At 31.9% G+C, this 20484-nt stretch overlaps 1 protein-coding gene across 1 annotated transcript in view; it reads right to left on the bottom strand.

The window, feature by feature from the left end:
• Positions 1-226: 226 nt before the first annotated feature.
• The window catches only part of LOC137398528 (serine-rich adhesin for platelets-like), a 53911-nt gene continuing 33653 nt past the window's right edge, over positions 227-20484 (bottom strand). The window contains exons 7-19 of the mRNA XM_068084646.1: positions 19345-19532; positions 17075-17160; positions 14850-14985; positions 13789-13874; positions 11811-11994; positions 10369-10581; positions 9645-9855; positions 7952-8203; positions 6332-6568; positions 4885-5134; positions 4360-4537; positions 2513-2872; positions 227-827 (exon numbers count right to left, since the gene is read on the bottom strand). Of these exons, the coding sequence (XP_067940747.1) occupies positions 725-827; positions 2513-2872; positions 4360-4537; positions 4885-5134; positions 6332-6568; positions 7952-8203; positions 9645-9855; positions 10369-10581; positions 11811-11994; positions 13789-13874; positions 14850-14985; positions 17075-17160; positions 19345-19532 (2484 nt within the window). The 3' untranslated portion in view covers positions 227-724. The remainder of the gene's footprint in view (positions 828-2512; positions 2873-4359; positions 4538-4884; positions 5135-6331; positions 6569-7951; positions 8204-9644; positions 9856-10368; positions 10582-11810; positions 11995-13788; positions 13875-14849; positions 14986-17074; positions 17161-19344; positions 19533-20484) is intronic.

Genomic DNA, 20484 nt, shown 5'->3' with positions numbered 1-20484 from the left:
TTTTATGATAAAATAATTGCCGACATAATATGGTAGATGGCCAAATGCTGCCTAATCAAGAAGTACAACAAAGCAGCAGATAAGATGACATTTCGGCAGCTATAGAAAAATGTTTATATCACTCTCCTATGTTGTCAAGTTATGACTGGTTGAAATTCTATAGAGACAAAATTTATCTTGCCTTCCTCTGATGTGGAACCAACAAAGTTAAAAGCAGCTAAATACAAACAGCATGCAGCAAATTAATTATTATTTGAGCAAATTATGCCAAAAAGTTACAGCAAATATGCATAAACAGAAAAAATTCACATGCTGACACATGTCATGAGTAGAAAAGTATAGACTATGCTCTTAATCTCGAGTATGTTACAGAATGACAGCATGAGTAAGAATTCTTTACTATCAAAGACTACAAATGATGTTGACTCATGTGGGATATTTTTAAATGTTGTTGAAGTCAACATTACTAGTAATTGGTTTATATAAAAACATTGTGCAAGTAGTTAGTAGATTATTAACCTCGAGGTAAAGTGTGACGCATACTAATGACTTTCAAAAATAAGCTTTAATTGGCTTTGCCAAATTTATTAAAACCTACAAGGCTACAAACCAGACTTTTATATAATGCTGATAAATACATATTTTAGAAAATTTCCTCTAAAAAAATTGTATAATTATTAGGGCTTTGGTCTCTGAAGAGATCAGTGGGCGTATGTCAAAATTCTTACAACATCTGCAGATGTTTTCTGTACTTCATAAGCATTGGTGGCTGTTGCGGGTTCAACATTTTTAGCCTGTGGTCTTGGTATGGCCTCACAGTAGGCTTCCTGCAAGTATAATCAATTCATATCTTCTTTGAACAAAGGTTGAAGATACTGACATCATTTTTATCCTGATAAGCACTGAAAGCTCTGCTCCTCCCATTGAGGTGCTCTGGCGCCAGGTTTTTTGGTACCAGAACTTTTGGCGCTGTGTTTTACACCGAAGAAATTACATGTATTTATGCTTATATACAGCAAATTAATAACACGATGATAATAACAAGAAAATGTAAAAAAAACATAATTTTTTTCATGAAATTCACAAATCAGGCCATATTTTTAAAAAACATACAATGTAAAAATATTTTCAGTTTGTGCTACGGATAGAGTCCAACCAGCAAATCCTCATCTCAAAGTCCTGCATCAGAAATAGTCATAAAAACTCTTGTGGCAGAATCGTTGCACAAAAATTCTCTTGGCCTTAAGGCCAGAAATAGAACAAGTACCAGTGTTCTAGAGAAACAATTATTAATCTTTGGCAAATCTATCGGTGACCAATAAATTTGAAGTCAGGAGGGTTGCGCTTGATTACATTATTTCAAGTAGCAGTGGTGAACTAAATATCACTGACTGCGTTTGGTCAATAAAACCTCTTTCCATTTTTAAACAATGTTTCAGGAAAATTTAAAAAAAATTCTTCAACTCGAGCTGTAAACAATCATTAAAGAAGAAAACAGAAATGATGTAAACTCGCTCGTTGTTATCTGTTTAGCTGCTTATTACCAAAGATTGAATTGTGAAATTTTCAACATTATATTTTTAGCTTAAAAACTTCAGCAAACAAGTTGATTAAAAATTAACTTACACAGTATTTTAACAGATTTTGTCAGAATTTATCGATACTTTTCTGGCATTTTTTTATGTTTTTTATGTTTGAAGTGATTTGACTGTTGGTGTTTATAAATTAAAATTAATAAAACTCGATATCGGTTAAAATGCTTAGAAGGGAAATAAGTGCCGCAATGTCTTCACTAGTTTTGCCGCTACGTCTCTCACTTGTTATTGATATCGGCAATTACGTTCAAGTTGGAGCGTATGGCATCTCTATATGTCGATCTCTTCACCAAGGCGCAACTATAGACATCATAAAAGCATTTCTGATATAATCAGAGCATTTCAAGAAAGGGTCTCATTTAAACTATTATATTGTTAGACTTGGGAGGTCTACAAAGACCAAAATTACATCGAGTTGATGTTTTAGCTTTATGCTGATATTAGCTGAATGCCGGCATTGCATGGGTGTTAAAAACAGTTTACAAACAGTGGCAGGTAATGTGATTACCATTGATTAATTTGAGTAAGCTACTACACTATTGCTAAACTCACTAATAAAAGCCGTGAAAGCAAGCTTTAGTGATGTTGCGTGTAACTTAGAGTCGCTATGCGTATTTTAAAATATATAGTTACTATCTGCCAAATGAATCCACAGTATCTTGTGTAGCTTAGTGGGTTCACTTGCTGCCTTGTGAACGGGAGGTTCCGAGATCGACTCCTATATGATACAGATTTTTCATTGCTAAATTTTAATCGCTACAACTGGAAATAGGGTGCTCAAGCAGACAAAAATACAAACAGGGAGATTATATATTTGGATGATTTTCAATTGTGTAAACTCACCTTTGAATAAAACAAGTTTTCTGGACGCAAAATAAGTTTCAGTGAAAAATCAGAAAGGATATAGCTATGCTTACATCATCAGCAAATTTGAGCTGTCAAATGGCCTTAACAATTCATCTCTTGCTCTGTACCCATCAGAGTAATCTCTATACGAGGTCTGGTAGTCGTCTCTCTTGTTATACAGACCCATGTACTCTTTAGGTCTTAGTCTTTGGCTAGCGTGTAAATAGTAGTTAGGGTTGTCTTCTATTTGATTGCTGTCTGTAGCAATGTAATCGTATGGATAGAGCATGTTTCTATGTCTGTGGTGTTGTTGGTAGCTGTGCACAACTGGCGTATACCGTGGTTTATCTCGTGGTACGACGAATATTGGTTGGCGATTTTGGTATGGCTCAGCAGGCTGGACAATTCCGGATGAATCATAATTGTAATAGCTAAAAAGAATAATTAGAATTGATTCTTAGTAATATTAGAAAAAGCTCAGGCTGATAAGTAGTGGAGTTGTCTGCACTTTTCTGCTAAACGCCCTTTCACTTTGCCATTTGTTAGCATAGGAAATAAAGCAAACTTCATACAGTTTTTGTAATGTTTTTTGTTAAGAATCTGTAGTACTATATTTTGGTTGCATAATTTAATTTTGAGGAAAAACACATTTTATAAAAAATTAAAAATGTTGTAATGCATAGAGCAAAAGTATTTGAAGAATAGGCTGATCCTAGCCATTAAAGAGTTTAAAAGCTATAATAATATTATAAACTTTTGTGAGCATAAACTGCTATTTATTGTGCTACTAGAACAACACATTGAGCATTTTTTTAAATTTTATATTTAAGAGAATTTAAAACATTGCGGCATATTTTTTCAGAGTTAATAAAAAGTCAATGCGAATTCAACTCATTTTTATTTTGATTATTTATCGATTTTGGCTAGTTTTTAAGTAATTTCTTAATTGTATCATTGTTCGTTAAAAGTTTAATATTATTTTTAAAATGTTCAGATACAAATTCAAGTTCATCATGACAAGATGATGAAGTTTTTTTACTTGAAGAAGTAGAAAAATCCTGACTCCAAAAAGATCTTGTTGGATAGGCAAATACAGTTTTATAATTTTACTGTTGAAATAAGATTGGTACGGAGGGTATTGACTAGTCTTGGCTTTGAATACTAGTAGTATGTTACATAATCAGACTAAAAAACTGTTAGATTTTAAATAGAAAATATTGAATACATGTAAGTAATCATTTAAATGCCCTGTTCTTAAACGTTAACTTGAACAGAAAAACTGAACTCTAATAAAGTGTATTTAATACCCAAAAAGGATTAAATATTAGTAAGTAAAAAAGTATTAAATGTTATGTTTGCTTAATTATTTTTTTTTACAATTTAAAACTAGATTGAAAATAAAAATTTAAATGTTGGTTTTATTACGAAGTGTCAATATTTTTATAATTAGCGATAATTTTTGATGTTTGAGATGGTCTAACTGCCTAGACATTTTAAAATCAAAAGTGATAAAACTTTATCGTTAATAAAATGCTCAACCTAAAATGAGATTACAACGTCTATAATAATAATAGTATAATAATAGCAAAGAGACTGACAGAATAAAGATTCATAACGCATCATTTTAACGCATTAGCTGATATTATTTACAGCAACAATAACAATTAATGACGTCATATCGCACAGTTTTTCTTTTGAGCGTGTTAATCGTGATCAAATTTTGTCGACTTTAGTCAATAAAAGTTTTAGTCTAGCAACATTCTCGCAATCAGGTCACCTCAAACATCAAAAACAATTGCAATTGATAGAAAAATATCCTTACTCTCTGATAAAAGCTGCAAAAGATTTTCAGTAAATTCATTTTTAAACAAAAAATAAATGTTGAGTTGTAGCGAAACATAGTTTTAGAAATACACACCGCTGAGGCATCGGATGATATTTGTATAGATGGCTGTCATATCTTTGCAACTGCTCCATGCTTTCTGAATGAGGGACTAAAACATAAGGACTGCCTCCCAACCGTGCCTCAGTTGGTTCATGAGTTTTCACTCTAACTTCTCCTCCAGCCAAGTCTAAAGTTAGCCTAGGATCTTCCGCTAAAAAGAACATTGATGTATATTTAGTTGGAGACTTTATCCAGTAATAGGTTGTTAAAGCGGAGAAAACCCTTACCAGATAGCAAATGAAAATTAAAAATTTTTTATTACGTTGTGACAATCACATTTTAGAGTTTGACCTTTAGATACTTTGCAATAAACCGATACACTTTTATTGGAAACAAGTGGGGACCTTAGTCTTGGTAATTAAATGGCATCCATACTGCTAATTTAAATAATCTTGTTTCTGTTATAGTAAACAAGCTGATAAAATATGCTAGAATTTTACCACAATTGCATCATCATCTCTATAAAAATGGGAAATGTGGGAAAGGTAAAACACTCACCGTATTCTCTAAAATAAGTGTCTTGTTGTTTGTTTTTCTTTCTTCGAAAAAGTCTGTTCAAGAAGCTACAGCAACTTTCCTTCTTTCTTGATTGTTGCGCAGGTAAGGCATAGCTTGCTACTGTAGCAACCTGCGGTTGTGTATGCTGCATTTTTGTATTGAGAGCCTGAGGGCTGCCATTGGCTGCTTGGCGAAATTCTGTTTCCAAACCATCTTGCAATTGCTGGTTGCTTGTATCCGTAGGCACAGTCTGAAAACATGACCAGAGACTTCATAAAAGATTACATAATATAATGATCATATCAAACTTGTGTTAACTGTAAACACGAGCCACTAACATGCCATAAACAAGCATCTAACATGCCATAAACAAGTAACTGGCATGACATAAACAAGTGACTATCATGCCATAAACAAGCGACTAACATGCCATAAACAAGTAACTAACATGCCATAAACAAGTAACAAACATGTCATAATCAAGCAACTAACATGCCATAAACAAGCTACTAACATGCCATAAACAAGCGACTAACATGCCATAAAAAAGTAGCTAACATGCCATAAACAAGTAATTAACATGTCATAATCAAGCGACTAAAATGCCTAAAACAAGCGACGAACATTCCATAAACAAGCAACTAACGTGCAATAAGCAATCAACCTGTTGATAGCAATAAAAATGAGGGATATAAAAACCATTTTGCTATTGGCAATCAACGTGTCATTGACGACTAACATTAACCTTTGAACCTTACCGGCCGAAAAACCAAGTTTCACTGGCTCTATTTACAAATGCTGTTTCTAAATGACAATGTAAACCAATCAAATTAATTCTCGTACATAGCATTAGACCAGAAATTTCAGTTCCTTTTTTAACCATTTTCCAATATCTTTATCTACTTCTTTCACTATAATAACAGTTTTTATTGGAACGATATCACACAAAAAATACAACTTGTTTATTGGTAGGTGATGGATGATTGTGATGCAAATGAAGAATTATACATGTAGGATACCAGCTATATTTTTCCAGATTATTTTGAATCATAAAACAATGATGAATGTGTGCTCGTTAAATATGATAGGCCCTACTGCTGTAAAGATTTTTAAAAGTTTTTAAATTGGTACGAATTTATATGGTTGTAGGTCAAAAAACTCTGAAACATTTTTTTCCTGTTTGGTGACATTTGCTATGTTTTGCTGGACTTTTTTACTAGTGTTTTATCAAATATCATTGTATTATGAGCATATTTAGAGATATTCTCAATAAAAGTTTAAAAACTTTCGATTTCTAGACAAATTGCTCAGAGATACTGACACACACTGACAAGGACGATCGCATTCAAAGGGTTAAGTATAAGGTAAAAATTTTGTGTCGCAAATCCAACAAAGATTAAATAATGAAAATAAAACAAGTGAAGCCAAAGCGTAGTGGAATACTTACTAAGTTAGCCGCACTAGTGGCCTCATTCTGTCCGCTTTGCAGAGCATTATTTTGTTTGGACTGGAGAACTGCCTCGACCTTACTTTGAGGTGTAAAATTGGTTGTTTTCTTTGACTGCAGACCAGGATATGCAATTTCACTAACAGTATCAGAAGAGGAAGTGTTTGCGCAGGAGCACATGCTAGATGGTTTCTGTCTTTTTTCCAGAGCAGAAAAAGAAGCATGAGGTAAGCTCTCCTGAAATAGAGGACAAAAATGAATTGCTCTAAAGAAAACAGAAAAATATGTTTATCATTTGCCTTTCCTTACCTTCAATACAAACGACCTTCTGTGATGCTTGCTTGTTGAACTCAGTAACTTCAACAGTTAAGCCTAAATCTGGTGCAAATTCTGACATGACAAGACAACTCCTAAAATTTTCACAAATTAATGCTACATCTTTCAATTTTTTCAACATGGGATGTTCTTGAATACAATTTTATGTTTTAAATAAAGTTATGCATTACATAAATAAAAATTTCAAAGTATGCTCTATTTAGTGTACTTAGTGTCTCTGTGTGGTAGACATTGTTACTACTGATACTTACACGAAAGCTTGAGTTGAGTTGATTGTAAATCTGCAAAAGTTGGGTTTTTAAAAACATAATGCACGTGTTTGGGTAACTTTCTAAAAACTCTATGCTCATTTAGAATGAAAAGTATTTTGTGAATTACAAAGATTCGATTTAGAGTTACAAGTTCAGTATTTTAAAAAGGTGTTCTTTGTGCATCTACCGACTACTAAAATTGGCAGACTAGCAATACTTATTATAGACATTGTAATCACTTTTTAGACCTTGTTTACAATTCCTGATAAAATTTAGCAACTTTAAAAAACTTATTATCTAAAGTTTAATAAATTTTAACTAAAACCAACTGTGAATATTTACTAGTACATGTAACTTTAAGGATACTTTGATTTATGATTTGAACTGATTAAACAGTTTTTTATGCTACATAAAAATTAAAAGCAATATTGATTGCAATAATTGGGAGTTATTGGCTCTTTAGATAATAAATAGCCTGCACTGAAAAGAGAAACAAAAATTTGATTACAATTAAGGATTTTAAAGAAAAAAAATTGTTTTAAAAATAAGTGTTTCAACTTAAACAAGAATCAAGTTACCGTAAGCCTTGTAGATGCGGGTAGATTGAAATACACTGAAGCTTTGGTATGAGTATCCATTGAGTTAGCAGCACTTACAGTGCTTACGCTTACAGTGCTTACGCTTACAGTGCTTACGCTTACAGTGCTTACGCTTACAGTGCTTACGCTTACAGTGCTTACGCTTACAGTGCTTACGCTTACAGTGCTTACGCTTACAGTGCTTACGCTTACAGTGCTTACGCTTACAGTGCTTACACTTACGCTTACAGTGCTTACGCTTACAGTGCTTACGCTTACAGTGCTTACGCTTACAGTGCTTACGCTTACAGTGCTTACGCTTACAGTGCTTACGCTTACAGTGCTAACGCTTACAGTGCTTACGCTTACAGTGCCTACACTTACAGTGCTTACACTTACACTTACAGTGCTTACACTTGCATTATGGTGCTGCAAGTGATCAACTAGTTCTGTACCTTGTTTGAGACAGGAGAGTCTGGCTCTTTTGACCTATCCGCTGAACCGGTTACTTTTCTCCGACAACCATCATTGGACTTGCTCTGAGAGCTGTCAGAGTGTTCTTCTGCTGTAGTTCTTGGAGGACTAGGGAATCGAAAGTATCTGAGCAGAGAGTGGCTCGCTTCATCACTTTTTGTTTTTAAAGACTTTGAGCGATTAGATTTCGGTGACACTGAATTCCGTTTAAACAGACGAGCTTTTTGAGTAGCCTAAAACATTTAGAAAAAATATGGATTGAAGTAACTAAAATAATCCATCACTGCTAAAATATGGTTTGTAGTTGTCATTCCTTTAAAAAGATTAACCTGAAAAAATTTACATCTAACTGATTGTTATGTTACAACTACGGTAAGCTCATGAACTAATCAACTGAAAAGAACATTATACACTATTCAAACCTGTCCTAGTTGATAGTTAGGTTGTTATTTTGGTGTTAAAAGATGGCCAACAGCTCCCCATTTTCTACACACTGATCGTGTTAAACAAATCAAGCATAGAGCTGACTAATTGATACAGAAAAACTGGCTGACACAACTTATTGATGAAAAAAATTCTGTACGGCAATAGTAAAAATAAACCACATTATGTTGTCTTTTATATTGCTAATGTACTATATTACAATTACAAAATTTTTTAAAATGATAAATTAATCTTTACTGTGAGAAGCCATTGTTTGATGTTAAGGAAAAAAATATTACATCACACAAAATTCAAAATTGGAAATTTTAGCTTAGCAGCCAGACACACTACTATTTGCACCGTTTGACCACTGCACTACATTTCTGAATATTTGTGCAGATACTTATTACACCGGGAGCTCTTTTGCCGCACACCTGTTTGCTGTGGTATTATGGGTAATAATGATGGAAGCAACGTTTTTCATTACGATAGGAGTCAGTCCATCTTTTTGTCTGCCCAAAGCCACAGTTGAAGATAAGAAAAAAAATTGCACCTTATGGGATTTGAACTTGGGATCTTCAGCATGGTAGGCCAACACTGACAACTTCACCGGTATCCCACACAGAAACATTCCACAATAATGGTATTTGTACCTGACAATCTCTCCTGCCACCCTAAACTGATAGGTCACTATTAATAACAATGATAGTGGTAAATACACTAAGATATTTATTAAACAATGAGCAATTGCAACAAAAAGACAAATCAGATATCAATGTACATTTAATGGAACAAGCTAGTCAGTTTTTTTTATTCCTTGATTGGCTGATTTCTGATCTAGCTATACCCTCACAGTGCTTCACTCGCTGCCCTTTTTAGGGTAACAAAGGCAGCAGCAATACTCCACTTGAAAATGAACTTCCAAAATTTTAATAGATTTTATCCAAAATTATTGGTATTTTCTGTCATTTGAGATTGTCTTTGATGTTCAAAGTGATCTGACTGCCGGGATGTAATTAAAATTGACAAAACCTGATTGCAGTAAAACTGCTAGACAAAAAACCTAAACAACTAGATACATGCCTAACTGCACAGAACACTTTAATGTTGGATGTCATTCCCGTCAACAGCGGTAGCTTTTGTCGGAATTTCAACCCCAACCTGTTATGGTTATAGAACAAATATTTTAGGCCTCTAGGCAATGGTTAACACCACAGAGTATACTGGTCATTCTTTTTGTAACAAACTTACCATCTCTTGAGATGTATGTGACTTTAATTTTATCTTCGTCTTGTCTTTACTCATTTTTCTCAAAACAGGTGCGTGAGTTTTCTTCTCTCTCCCGATGCTTGGAGAGTCAGTAAACGGTTTAAAGGAGCGTCTGGAATGGTGCTGGTGGTTTTGCAAGGAGACCTGGTAGTCGTATTCTGAGTCAGAACAGCTACTGCTGCTGGAAATAATCCTACGGAACAGAGAGGTCAGTTGGAAATCTCTAGATCTCAGTGTACTTATGGCGCTGCTTGTACTTTAAACAACTAATGTAGTTTTGACTGTAAATCATTTTAAAAATAAATAAATTTTAAAAATCATTATTTTAAAAATAATGAAATATGGCAATCAAAAATAGCTGCACAACAACAATTCAAAAGATTCCACATAAAAGTGGAAAATCAAATATTTTAACAAAAGAAGTTTACTAAAAAAAATCTGAAGTAATTAAAATGCAAATGCACTGATTTAAATCTGATACAATTTAAAATGCTTTTGTATTTATTTTAGTTCTACCGGCAGTATGACATAGTTGTTGAACAAAATATAACTTTGTTATATAATTATAACATAATTTAATTGTCACTACATAATTTAAAATGTAGTAATAATTAAAATGTAGTAATAGTTATGTAGCAATTTGTAAAAAAACTTGTGATCTTCTACTTTGACTGTCCAATCATAAACCTGCAACCAGCCTACTCACTGGTCATCATAGCTGAGTGACGAGGAAGAAGAAGTGCTGTCGAACACTGGACTACGTGGTCTCGGCTTTAGGACTTGAGGCATGATGACTGGCTGCCGGTCAATAGCGTTGCGATAACTCGAGAGGGACACAACATCAGATACTTGGGATGTTTCTATTGCACTGCTGCAGCTGCTGGTACTTGAACAGAGAGGTCGGTGAACTTTATTCATTCTAAAAATAGAACAGAGTTGCGTTTTGCTAGAACAGTTAGTCAGTGAAATGTAAGTAAAAAGGCTTGTGGCCAAGTAAAATATAAAGATCCTCTTTATTACGATAAGAGGCTAGTGAGTCTGTCCATTTGGAGCCGCCGTTGGAGATTGAAAAAAAAGATTGCACCATTAAGGATTTGAACCTGCAACAATCGGCTTCACTACCATGCACGCTCTTGCCCCCACCAACAGTTTACTCTTTGTGTTTTAGCATTCTTGTGTAGATACTCATTCTCTGACAAAAAATACAAAAAATTGAACATCAGTTTAAAAACTTAAGTTTTTAAGTTGCTAAACTTATTAGGAATCCGTATTTCTGCTTCAAAGTTTGCTACCAAAACCTGAAGGGTTTGGTGATAATTGGGGTTTGCACTATTTTAAAAGTTAGGAAAACATTTAATTTTCCAAACTTTCATTAATCATATTAAACCATATCGATTTATTGAAAACACTAAAATGACTATATCAGAAGCAGCATAAAGTCTTTAAGCAAGTTGAATCTTAAATGGTTGGGTTGTACATGTAGAATTATGTAGCATTATGAAGCATTCAATAGATGTCTATGAACTATTCAATAGATGTATATGAACTATTCAATAGATTATGATTTAGGTCATTTTAAAGCGAGCTTCTATTAAATCACAAAACACACATTAAAAACTTGCGCATTTTTGTACTTTTGTGCCAGAAGCATGTATGCATCAATATACAACTTCTAACAACTTTTAACAAGGAAACAGATTGTAAAGTGCTGGAATGTAAGAACAATAATGGTTTTGTTAGTCATTGGAGCATTGTGTGCAGGAACACCTGCGTATTAATGAGGCTTGTCCAGATACTACCACAAATCAACATAGATGAGTCGCAAAAACATGGCATTGGCAGCGACTAATATCTTGAGGCGAGTGCTGAATGATTCAAGTTGTTATTAGAAGGCGTAAGTTTAAGTAGAAATTACTACTTACTTGCATTACCAAGGTGAGGAAACAGTTTATGCATGAAATAGCCAGCATGGCTTTAATTTTTGCACCCATCATAGGGTTCATTGACATTATATAAGCAATGTTCTTGTCCATGGATTGCCAAAAGGATAAATAAAAAGCATGAATCATACCTAGTACCTCATGATCACCATGTAGACACCTTACCAACTGCGTTATTCCACCTATATATAGCTAGTTGCTAGCTTACTTAGCCTGTTGGATAGTCGGTGGTTTCTTCCTTCTGTGTCGATACTTCTTTAGCTTCTGTGTGAGATCTTCTTCCTGTTCTCTTGATGACTGAGGTGTGCTCTGAAAAGCTGGAGCATGAGGAGACCTGCATGATGAGCCGGGGACGTGGTGAATTTCTGCAACGGTTTGTGTCTTGCTGGGTCCTACATTTAACAAAAACTGTATTAATGTCCAGAATATACTAGCCATTTCATCTACAGTCTCTGCAGTACCCTAGGAAACTTATATTTCGCTAGTATTTAGTTTCGGGTGTAGCATACAGAGTAAAATTTTGCTGCAACTTAATTTCGCAGCTCTGATGAGTGCGAAAATATAGTGATGTGAAAATATATGCAATGGAACAAACATAATTAGATTCCTCAGGTTCAGTTCACCAGTAAAAAAAAGTTTCAGTTTAGGACGAGTTTGTAATTGTAAACCGCAGGTAGAATTTTGTGGCCGAGATCGATAATGCAATTTGATCGCTTGCTGCCATTTGTTTTTTAGACTATCAATGAACAAAGCTTTTTAATTCCGCGTTTTCGCTCATTTGTTATGATAGTTTAGTTTCGCTCATGAAATCTTCGCGAGAGGACGACTCCACGAGAGCGCAAAAGTTTGATGAGAGGAATACATAAGTGTCCTAGGGTAGCTTATCGTCAGCGTGAAATTGAGTTTGTAAATTTTATCACTTGTAGATGGGAGACAAAATTGCAAGTATTTGTTTTGATAGATAAACTCTCTTGGAGTAATCGCTATGCCACGATTTGTCAGAAAGTCACTAAGTCGTTGACTCTGCTCCAGTTTTGCAGGCTATCCATTTAACTAAAATATTCTGTTGCGTTTGATTATCGGTTTCTCTTGTTCCATATTATTTATGGTATGCACATTCATTATAATTTAGCTCCAAGACATCTTCCTAATGATTTATTTCATTTGCAAAAAACAAAATCATTTGCTACATCATATTTCAGCATATCTTATTTCAATGAATGAGCTTTCTAAATCTTAAAATCTTTGTATTTCAGTTATGGTAAGTGTTTATTTTGCTTAAATTAAAGGTTTCAAAATCTTTCATGGTTTCTGTCCTCATTTTGTGTGTGACAGTTACAGGTTTCCAACTCATTTCAACTTATGTGATATGAACAAATTGTGTACAACATCTAACAATTATTTGAAAGTATCATTAGTAGCAGCTTTAACTATCTTCTTCCTAATTCCTGTTCTCTTAGCAGAGAAAGGTATTTTATTTTAAATGCTATATGTCAAACCATTTAATTAATTTTAGTGATTTTATTTAAAAAAGAAAAACGGGCAAACTGCCGACCTTTTTTCTTATTTTTGCTTTTCGATTCTTGAATGGCATAATTTGGAAAAAAAATTTTGTTTGAAATATAATTATTGCCAATAAAGTAATGTAAAATGTGTCTTCAACACAAAATTGAGTTGGTTATAAAATCGCTTTTTTATTAGTCAGACCAGAAGGGGAAATATAAAACAACAACCACAGAGTGGTCAATAGCAAAGTTGGTGGTAGTAATATGGTTATTGAAGGAGCTCAGGCTACATTCACAACTGAAGTAGCAACACACCCAGGAAGAATAAATAGTAGGTAAAAGTTAAACCGCAATATACAACAATTCATGCCATAGAAACAAATTGCGTTTTTTTGTATTAAATACTGGTTTGTTTTGTCAGCATTGAGCAGACAACTCTTCAGATATGAGCTGAAATAGCTTTATAAGTAAATAACCTTATTTATGTTTGGTGTAACTTTTGACACAAATGTAGCAAGCAGTTAGGATAGTTACTAAAAAATTTGTGAGTAAAACTAGCTGTAGTTTTTTACAAACAGATAACTTCTTATAAGTGACTGTATCTCTACAGATTTACAACTCCACATATAAAAGTTGAGAGTTTGGATTTAAATTTCTCAGGATAAGATGAAAAAACGCTACCTGGTGGTGCTTGGTGCTGAAATGACTTTCTGGTGCGAGACGGTGAACTAGGTACCCAATCAGAAAGACTCTCTTCTGGAATTGGGCTGCAATGTAAAAGCTTATGACATTTTTTGGTGTCTTACTATGGGAATTGTCTAATAAAACTTAACAATCTGATTGCAGGCTTTCACTATTGGATGAAAATTTAAGTTACTAAAAGAGGAAATATGTTCTACATAGCAAGAAAAAAGTTTCTTGGATAATTGGTTTTTGTTGGCTATTTTGAATGTAAAAAATGTCTAAAAATAGTTTAAACTTACCAAGAACCAAAATTATTACTAAAATTGGCTGTTATCATTGTTTATAAAGATAGTCTAATGAGCTAAGACTGGTATCTCCCTGTTATTACTTCCTCTAATGACTTGCATAGCAAAGCATTACATAGATCAGCTATGGCCTAATTGTGGATTTAGATTCGAATCCGGATTTTTTTGGTTTTTTGAGTAGATCTCGTAAGTTGGCTGTCAAAAAATTTTTTTAAGTATTTATTTTAAAATTTGGTTTTAAACTCTTTGGTACATATTTCTGGTCATATATTTGGTTATCATCTGTAAGATTGGAAAAGTACCCAATAACTACTAGTTTAAGTAGAAGACTACTTACTTGCTTTGTCTCTACTTACATATGTAAATCATTGTTTCAACGATAAATTTTGTGTAACAATCATAGAGCACGATTTACAAATAATCATCTCTATAAACTTGTTAGAGTTGCTAAAAGTAGCAGAAAACTGTGTTTCGATAATATTTTTAAGTCAGAGCCCGCTCATCATTTTTCTCACTGATATCAAACATATTTATTACAACACCATCAATCACTGTTTTTAGTCAAATTATGTATATAAATAAAGTTTTTAAAATTGTTTTTAAAAAGACGCTTTTGTTTGTAAAAAAGAAGGATGCACATCTTCAGCTCGTTGTGGATCTTTAATGTGTCAGATTTGGCTGAAGTGGATCAAGGCCAAAATAATTTGGCCTTGACATAGATCCAAAAGCGCTCAGCCCATTACAGTGACTTACCTGAACATCAGACGGGAGTCAGTAGATGCTGATCTTTCAAGATATTTACTGTGTTCTGTGTCTCCTTCAGTTTGTCCAGCCTCCATGTTTTTAGCGAAACCTGTTTCTGTGCGAAACTCTTTTCTCATCCATCGACCTGCACAATTTACCTTTAGCTATAATATTTAACTCTTCATCATCAAATGTCTTATATCAGTTACATGGTCATCTAACACTCTTTTATAGCAGCTGTTACTATACGGTATGTTGGTTCAAGATAAATTAGAAATGTTTGAAAAATTTATTGTTATGTCTTGAAAGAGCTTAAATCTATTTAAATTATTTGTAATAGAAATATCATTTTGAAATTCAAACAAGTCACTATTTAAGCAGCTTTTTGGTCAGACCAAGTTCAAGTTCATTTTGAATAGTTTTATAGTGTTTAAATATAAATATATATATTCATTATTTTTCAATATAAATATAAAAATATCTTAAACAATCCCAATAACAAACAAATTTGATAAATATTATATAATATTATATTATGTAATATTATTATATTATATATTATATTATTATATTACTATTATTATTACAGTATTATATATAATACACGTGTAAATGCATGCCTACCATTTCATGCGTAATGTTTGAACAGAAAATGTATCCTAATTTAAATCTACAACATTCACTATTCTCACTTTTAACTGAATATGTTAAAATTTGTGTGTGTTATAGTTTTATCTAAGCTTACTCTATATACACATATATTTATAGCATTGTGGAAATTTTTAGTCAAATATTTTTCTTCTAATAAAATTTTCCTTTTAGTAAAACCTTCTTTGTAAATTAGTTAAGGATTATTATGGCTGTTTAGTGTAGTGGACAGCTCGCCTGTCTACCAAACCAAGGGTTTCAAGTTCAAACGCAGTGTGAGGTAGGCTGTATTTGCGCATATTTTATTGCTATAACTAGACACAAATGACAGGCACTCGCATTTATATACGGAGATATAGCAAAAAAGAAACTTATTCAAATATCACAATATCATAAGATTATAATTGAGATCAACCCATAATTGTTAGCCTATTTAAGGTCATATACTAATAAAAAACATTCTAACTGTATTGTTGCAGAAAAACTGTCAATAACTTTAACAAAATTGTTCCAAGTTTTATTGTTTCTCATTTCTGTCAAAGCCTATCTGCTTGCTCAGAGCAAACTAGTTAAAAAACTAAACAATTGTGATTGGCTACTGTCTGACTAATTATTTGCCCAAGACATTGGATGACATAGTGACAATCTATCCTGAACTCTTATATAATTTAAGTTGAACTTTTTTTAAAAACTTGAAAAAAAGTTTAGAAGTGCTATGTAACATGTAGTTAGAAAGTTTTTAGAAGTCATATTTTATGCTAGCCTATCTGTAGTTAAACCATAACTGTCATGAACAACTTTTATCTTATTTACTAGGTAAATCAGACACGCTGATTCCGATTTTGTACTCAAAATAAAGATTGGTCCACTACCCTTCAAAGTCATTTAGGCTTTTTTTAAGCGTTTCAATATCCGTTTTGAAAACAACACAATCGGCATTACAAGCTCCGCCCATAAATATGTGACGAAACCTAGCTTTTTCAGAAGCGGAAGTTAGGAATGTTTAGTCCGATTTAGAATAATAGAGATGGGTGTCTTAAAACCCATTATTATCTAAATCCAGCCTGTAAAATAGTTTCAGTTTTTTATGAAAGGGATATAAACTATTTAAAATTACTTGCAGCTTGTTACATGATGTTTAAATGGGCTGGACGCCAAGAAAAATGAGCTCAAAAAGCGCGGTTTTATCACAAGCTAGCGTTGTTATCGCGCTTTTTAAATATGCAATGCTAATTACCTTATCTACCTTTCAGAAAAGACTGATATTATTTTTAAGGCTGAATTTAGATATTAATGGATTTTAAAACACCCATCTCTATTATTCTAAATTGGTCTAAACATCCCTACCTAACTTCTGTTCCTAAAAAGCTAGGTTACATCACGTATTTATGGGCGGAGCTTGTTATGCCGATCGTGTTGTTTTCGAAACCGATATTAAAGCGCTATAAAAACTCCTTCATTACTCTGAAAGTTAGTGGCCTAATCTTTATTTTAATTACAAAATCGGAATCAGCGTGTCTGATTTATCTAGTAAATACGATAAAAGTTGTTTGTGGCAGTTATGGTTTAAATGTGTGTAGTCTCACCTTCCTTAGGTGGCAAAAAGGAGACGACTTCTCTACTTGACCTTTCCTTGTGAACTGGAGGCAAAACTATACAGCATCTTGGTTCACTGCAATAGAATTTAGAACAAGATGAAAATTATATCATATATTGTGTTTAGTGTGTATACGATATGGTGTAATATAGTGTAATCTAATATTATATATTATAAATAATATATATAATATATTATATATAATATATATTGTATATCTAACATATTATACTATTATATTAAATTATAATGTATTTTATTATGTGTAACTTAATATATCAGATTATATATCATGATATATAAAATAATAATATATATAGTATTAACATATTTATATTATATATCATATTTATAACATTTATACTAATATTAATGTATTATACAATATATTACATGTACATGTATATAATATACATGTATTATATTTAAAATATAGTATGTCATTACGTTATAGTATATTGTATTGCATTAAAGTATACTACTTTATATTACATTACGCATTATTATAATACATTATACCATATTGTTTACTAACATCTTTACTATAATAAGGGCCAAGCGTGTCTGAAGCCAGCTAATAGTGTTAGAAAAAAAGATTGCACTGCACCGACATTAAACCCAGGTAATTGAATTTAGAAGGCAAGCATTCTATCTCTGCACCACTTGACCATATCTAAGAATACTTGTGCACATAGTTATTACAAATGACAATCTCTCACGGAGCACGGGACAGCCAGTATACCAGTATGTACTACAATAGGCTATAATATACTATATTTTAATATGATAATTTACTATATTTAATATGATAATATACTATATTTTAATATGATAATATACTATATTTTATGTGATATAATATACTATATTTTTATATGGTATAATATACTATATTTAATATGATAATATACTATATTTAATATGATATAATTCTATATTTTATATGATATAATATACTATATTTTTATATATAATATACTATATTTTATATTGTATAATATACTATATTTTAATGTGATACTATACTATATTTTAATATGTTATCATATTATATTTAATATGATAACATACTATATTTAATATGATAATATACTATATTTTATATGATATAATATACTACATTTTTATATGATATAATATACTATAGTTTTATGTGATATAACATACTATATTTTTATATGGTATAATATACTATATGTTAATGTGATAATATACTATATTTTAATATGATATAATATACTATATTTAATATGATAATATACTATATTTTATATGATATAGTATACTATATTTTTATATGATATAGTATACTATATTTTTATGTGATATAATAGACTAAATCTTAATATGATATAATATACTATCTTTTAATATGACATAATATACCATATTTTAATATGATACAATATACTATATTTTTTATGATATAATAATTATACTATATTTTACCATGATATAATTTAGTGTAATATATAATAGTAAAATCCAACATAAATAACTAAAATGCAATATTTTATAGTATAACATATTTTAGTAAAATATACTATATTCTAGCATAATACCACAATCAATTCATCTACATATACATATACTACATATAACATACACGTACATATATAGGCGTTAAAGCTTTATCCTGTAGAATTAAACCTCATGGAGCCAAATTAGCCATGAGCATTTGCTGTGTTAAAGACACATGCTTGGAGTTATTTCCTCTTGTAGAAATAGCAGGCGGAACATGTCAAACTTGTATTTTTTATTATCCATCTGAGGTTGACAAAAAAATGGGAAAATTTTGCTTTTTTCGAGCAGAAAATTGGCACTTACTAGTATTTATGACATTTTATAAAAAATTAGTCGTAAAAAATAGCGTATGAGATGGCAGCCAGTGCTATTTTTGTATGCTATGAATTAATTTGTTATGGGGTTGACAATTCTTGGCACATGAAACATGTTCACTGCATATGAATCACTTGGAAATAAATGTACGTGCAACAACACACTTATTAGAAGCGTGTAAACTCGTATTGGAGCTGTTCAGCCATGCAGGCATCTAGTCCTCTGATAACAAAAAGGCTGTTTCCGACTTGGACAAAAATGTACATGTAGTTATAAAAATAAGGAAATGCAGATTGTAATACTATGGCAAAAATACAATTGAGAAATTGGCCCATTAGCAATATTTCTAAGAACAAGCAGTAAAACCTGGATAAATAAGATAAACTCATATTGGAGTTGTACACCCATACAAAATCTCACCCAGAGTCTGTGTTGGAAGAGTAGATGGCGTAGTTTGGACTTATACCTTCATCTGTGTGGCCACCGATACCATCAGTGTAGGTCATAGCGATGGGTAATGAGACCACTTGATAAGAGTTGTCATCTCCTTCATCGAATACTATTGAGTTCTCCTGTACTTCAAACCTCTCTTCATCGGCCTCATAATCCTGAGTAGAAAGAAAATAATTTTCCATAGAAATAGCGTTTGACTGTCGCCGGCAGCAATAGACTTTATTAAGTTTTTTTGGTTATTTTTACTGTTTATGCTTTATCATTGTTGTTGTTTTGTGTTACTTTCACAGTTTCTTTGTGTTTGGAATATTGTTATTGTTCAACAACATTCTATTGTTTGTGATTATTTTTGTTTAGATCATTTGAATATTTTAAAGTTTTTTCAGGTGTTTCAAACATAAGAAACCTTTCGATCTTTTTCTTAGAAAGTTTAAATTAATCAATAAAAACTTACCAAAGAAATTTGGAAATTTTCAAATAAAAATTTTTTTCTTCCTATAAATGGCTGAACTAAATGTAGATTTGTTTTCCTTTGTCATTAATTTTGTTCTACTTGTATTGTTGACTAAACTTACATATCTGTCAGATAAAAGGTTATAATGAACAAAAAATTTTAAATAGCTTTTTTTGCACATTTCATTGACAAAAAGCTGGATTCTTTTTCAGTTAAAATAATTACTTATTTATTATATTAAAATGTTTGTAAAAGTTAATAAAATATTTGACAAAGTTTCAGCAATCTTTGAAATGGCTAAAACTTTTAGGAAGAAAATAATTGTCATTGTTTTTTTCCTAAAGAATAGTATATATAGCCTAAAAAATTATCAGCAAAGAATTCAATTTTAAACATTTGATGGAACAAGAAAGCCCGGGTTTGTTTGGTACTACCAGTTAGTCATATAGTCATAACATTTGATAGTCATAAGAGCGTTTAGAATCCTCTGGAAAAATTATATTGTCATGAGGTAAACCAAAGAGCATTGCTGACCTTTTTATTGCTGTGATAAAACCTTATTTACTACGTATAATAAGCCTGTCTAAGATTAAATATGCTGTCTAAACTCACGATGATAGAATAGGAAAATAGGTTGCTTTCAATGGGATTCA

Source organism: Watersipora subatra, chromosome 6 (assembly GCF_963576615.1).
Source record: "Watersipora subatra chromosome 6, tzWatSuba1.1, whole genome shotgun sequence".
Lineage (NCBI taxonomy): Eukaryota > Metazoa > Bryozoa > Gymnolaemata > Cheilostomatida > Watersiporidae > Watersipora > Watersipora subatra.
The sequence above is the reverse complement of the archived record's forward strand: the minus strand, read 5'-3'. Positions and strand labels throughout refer to the sequence as shown.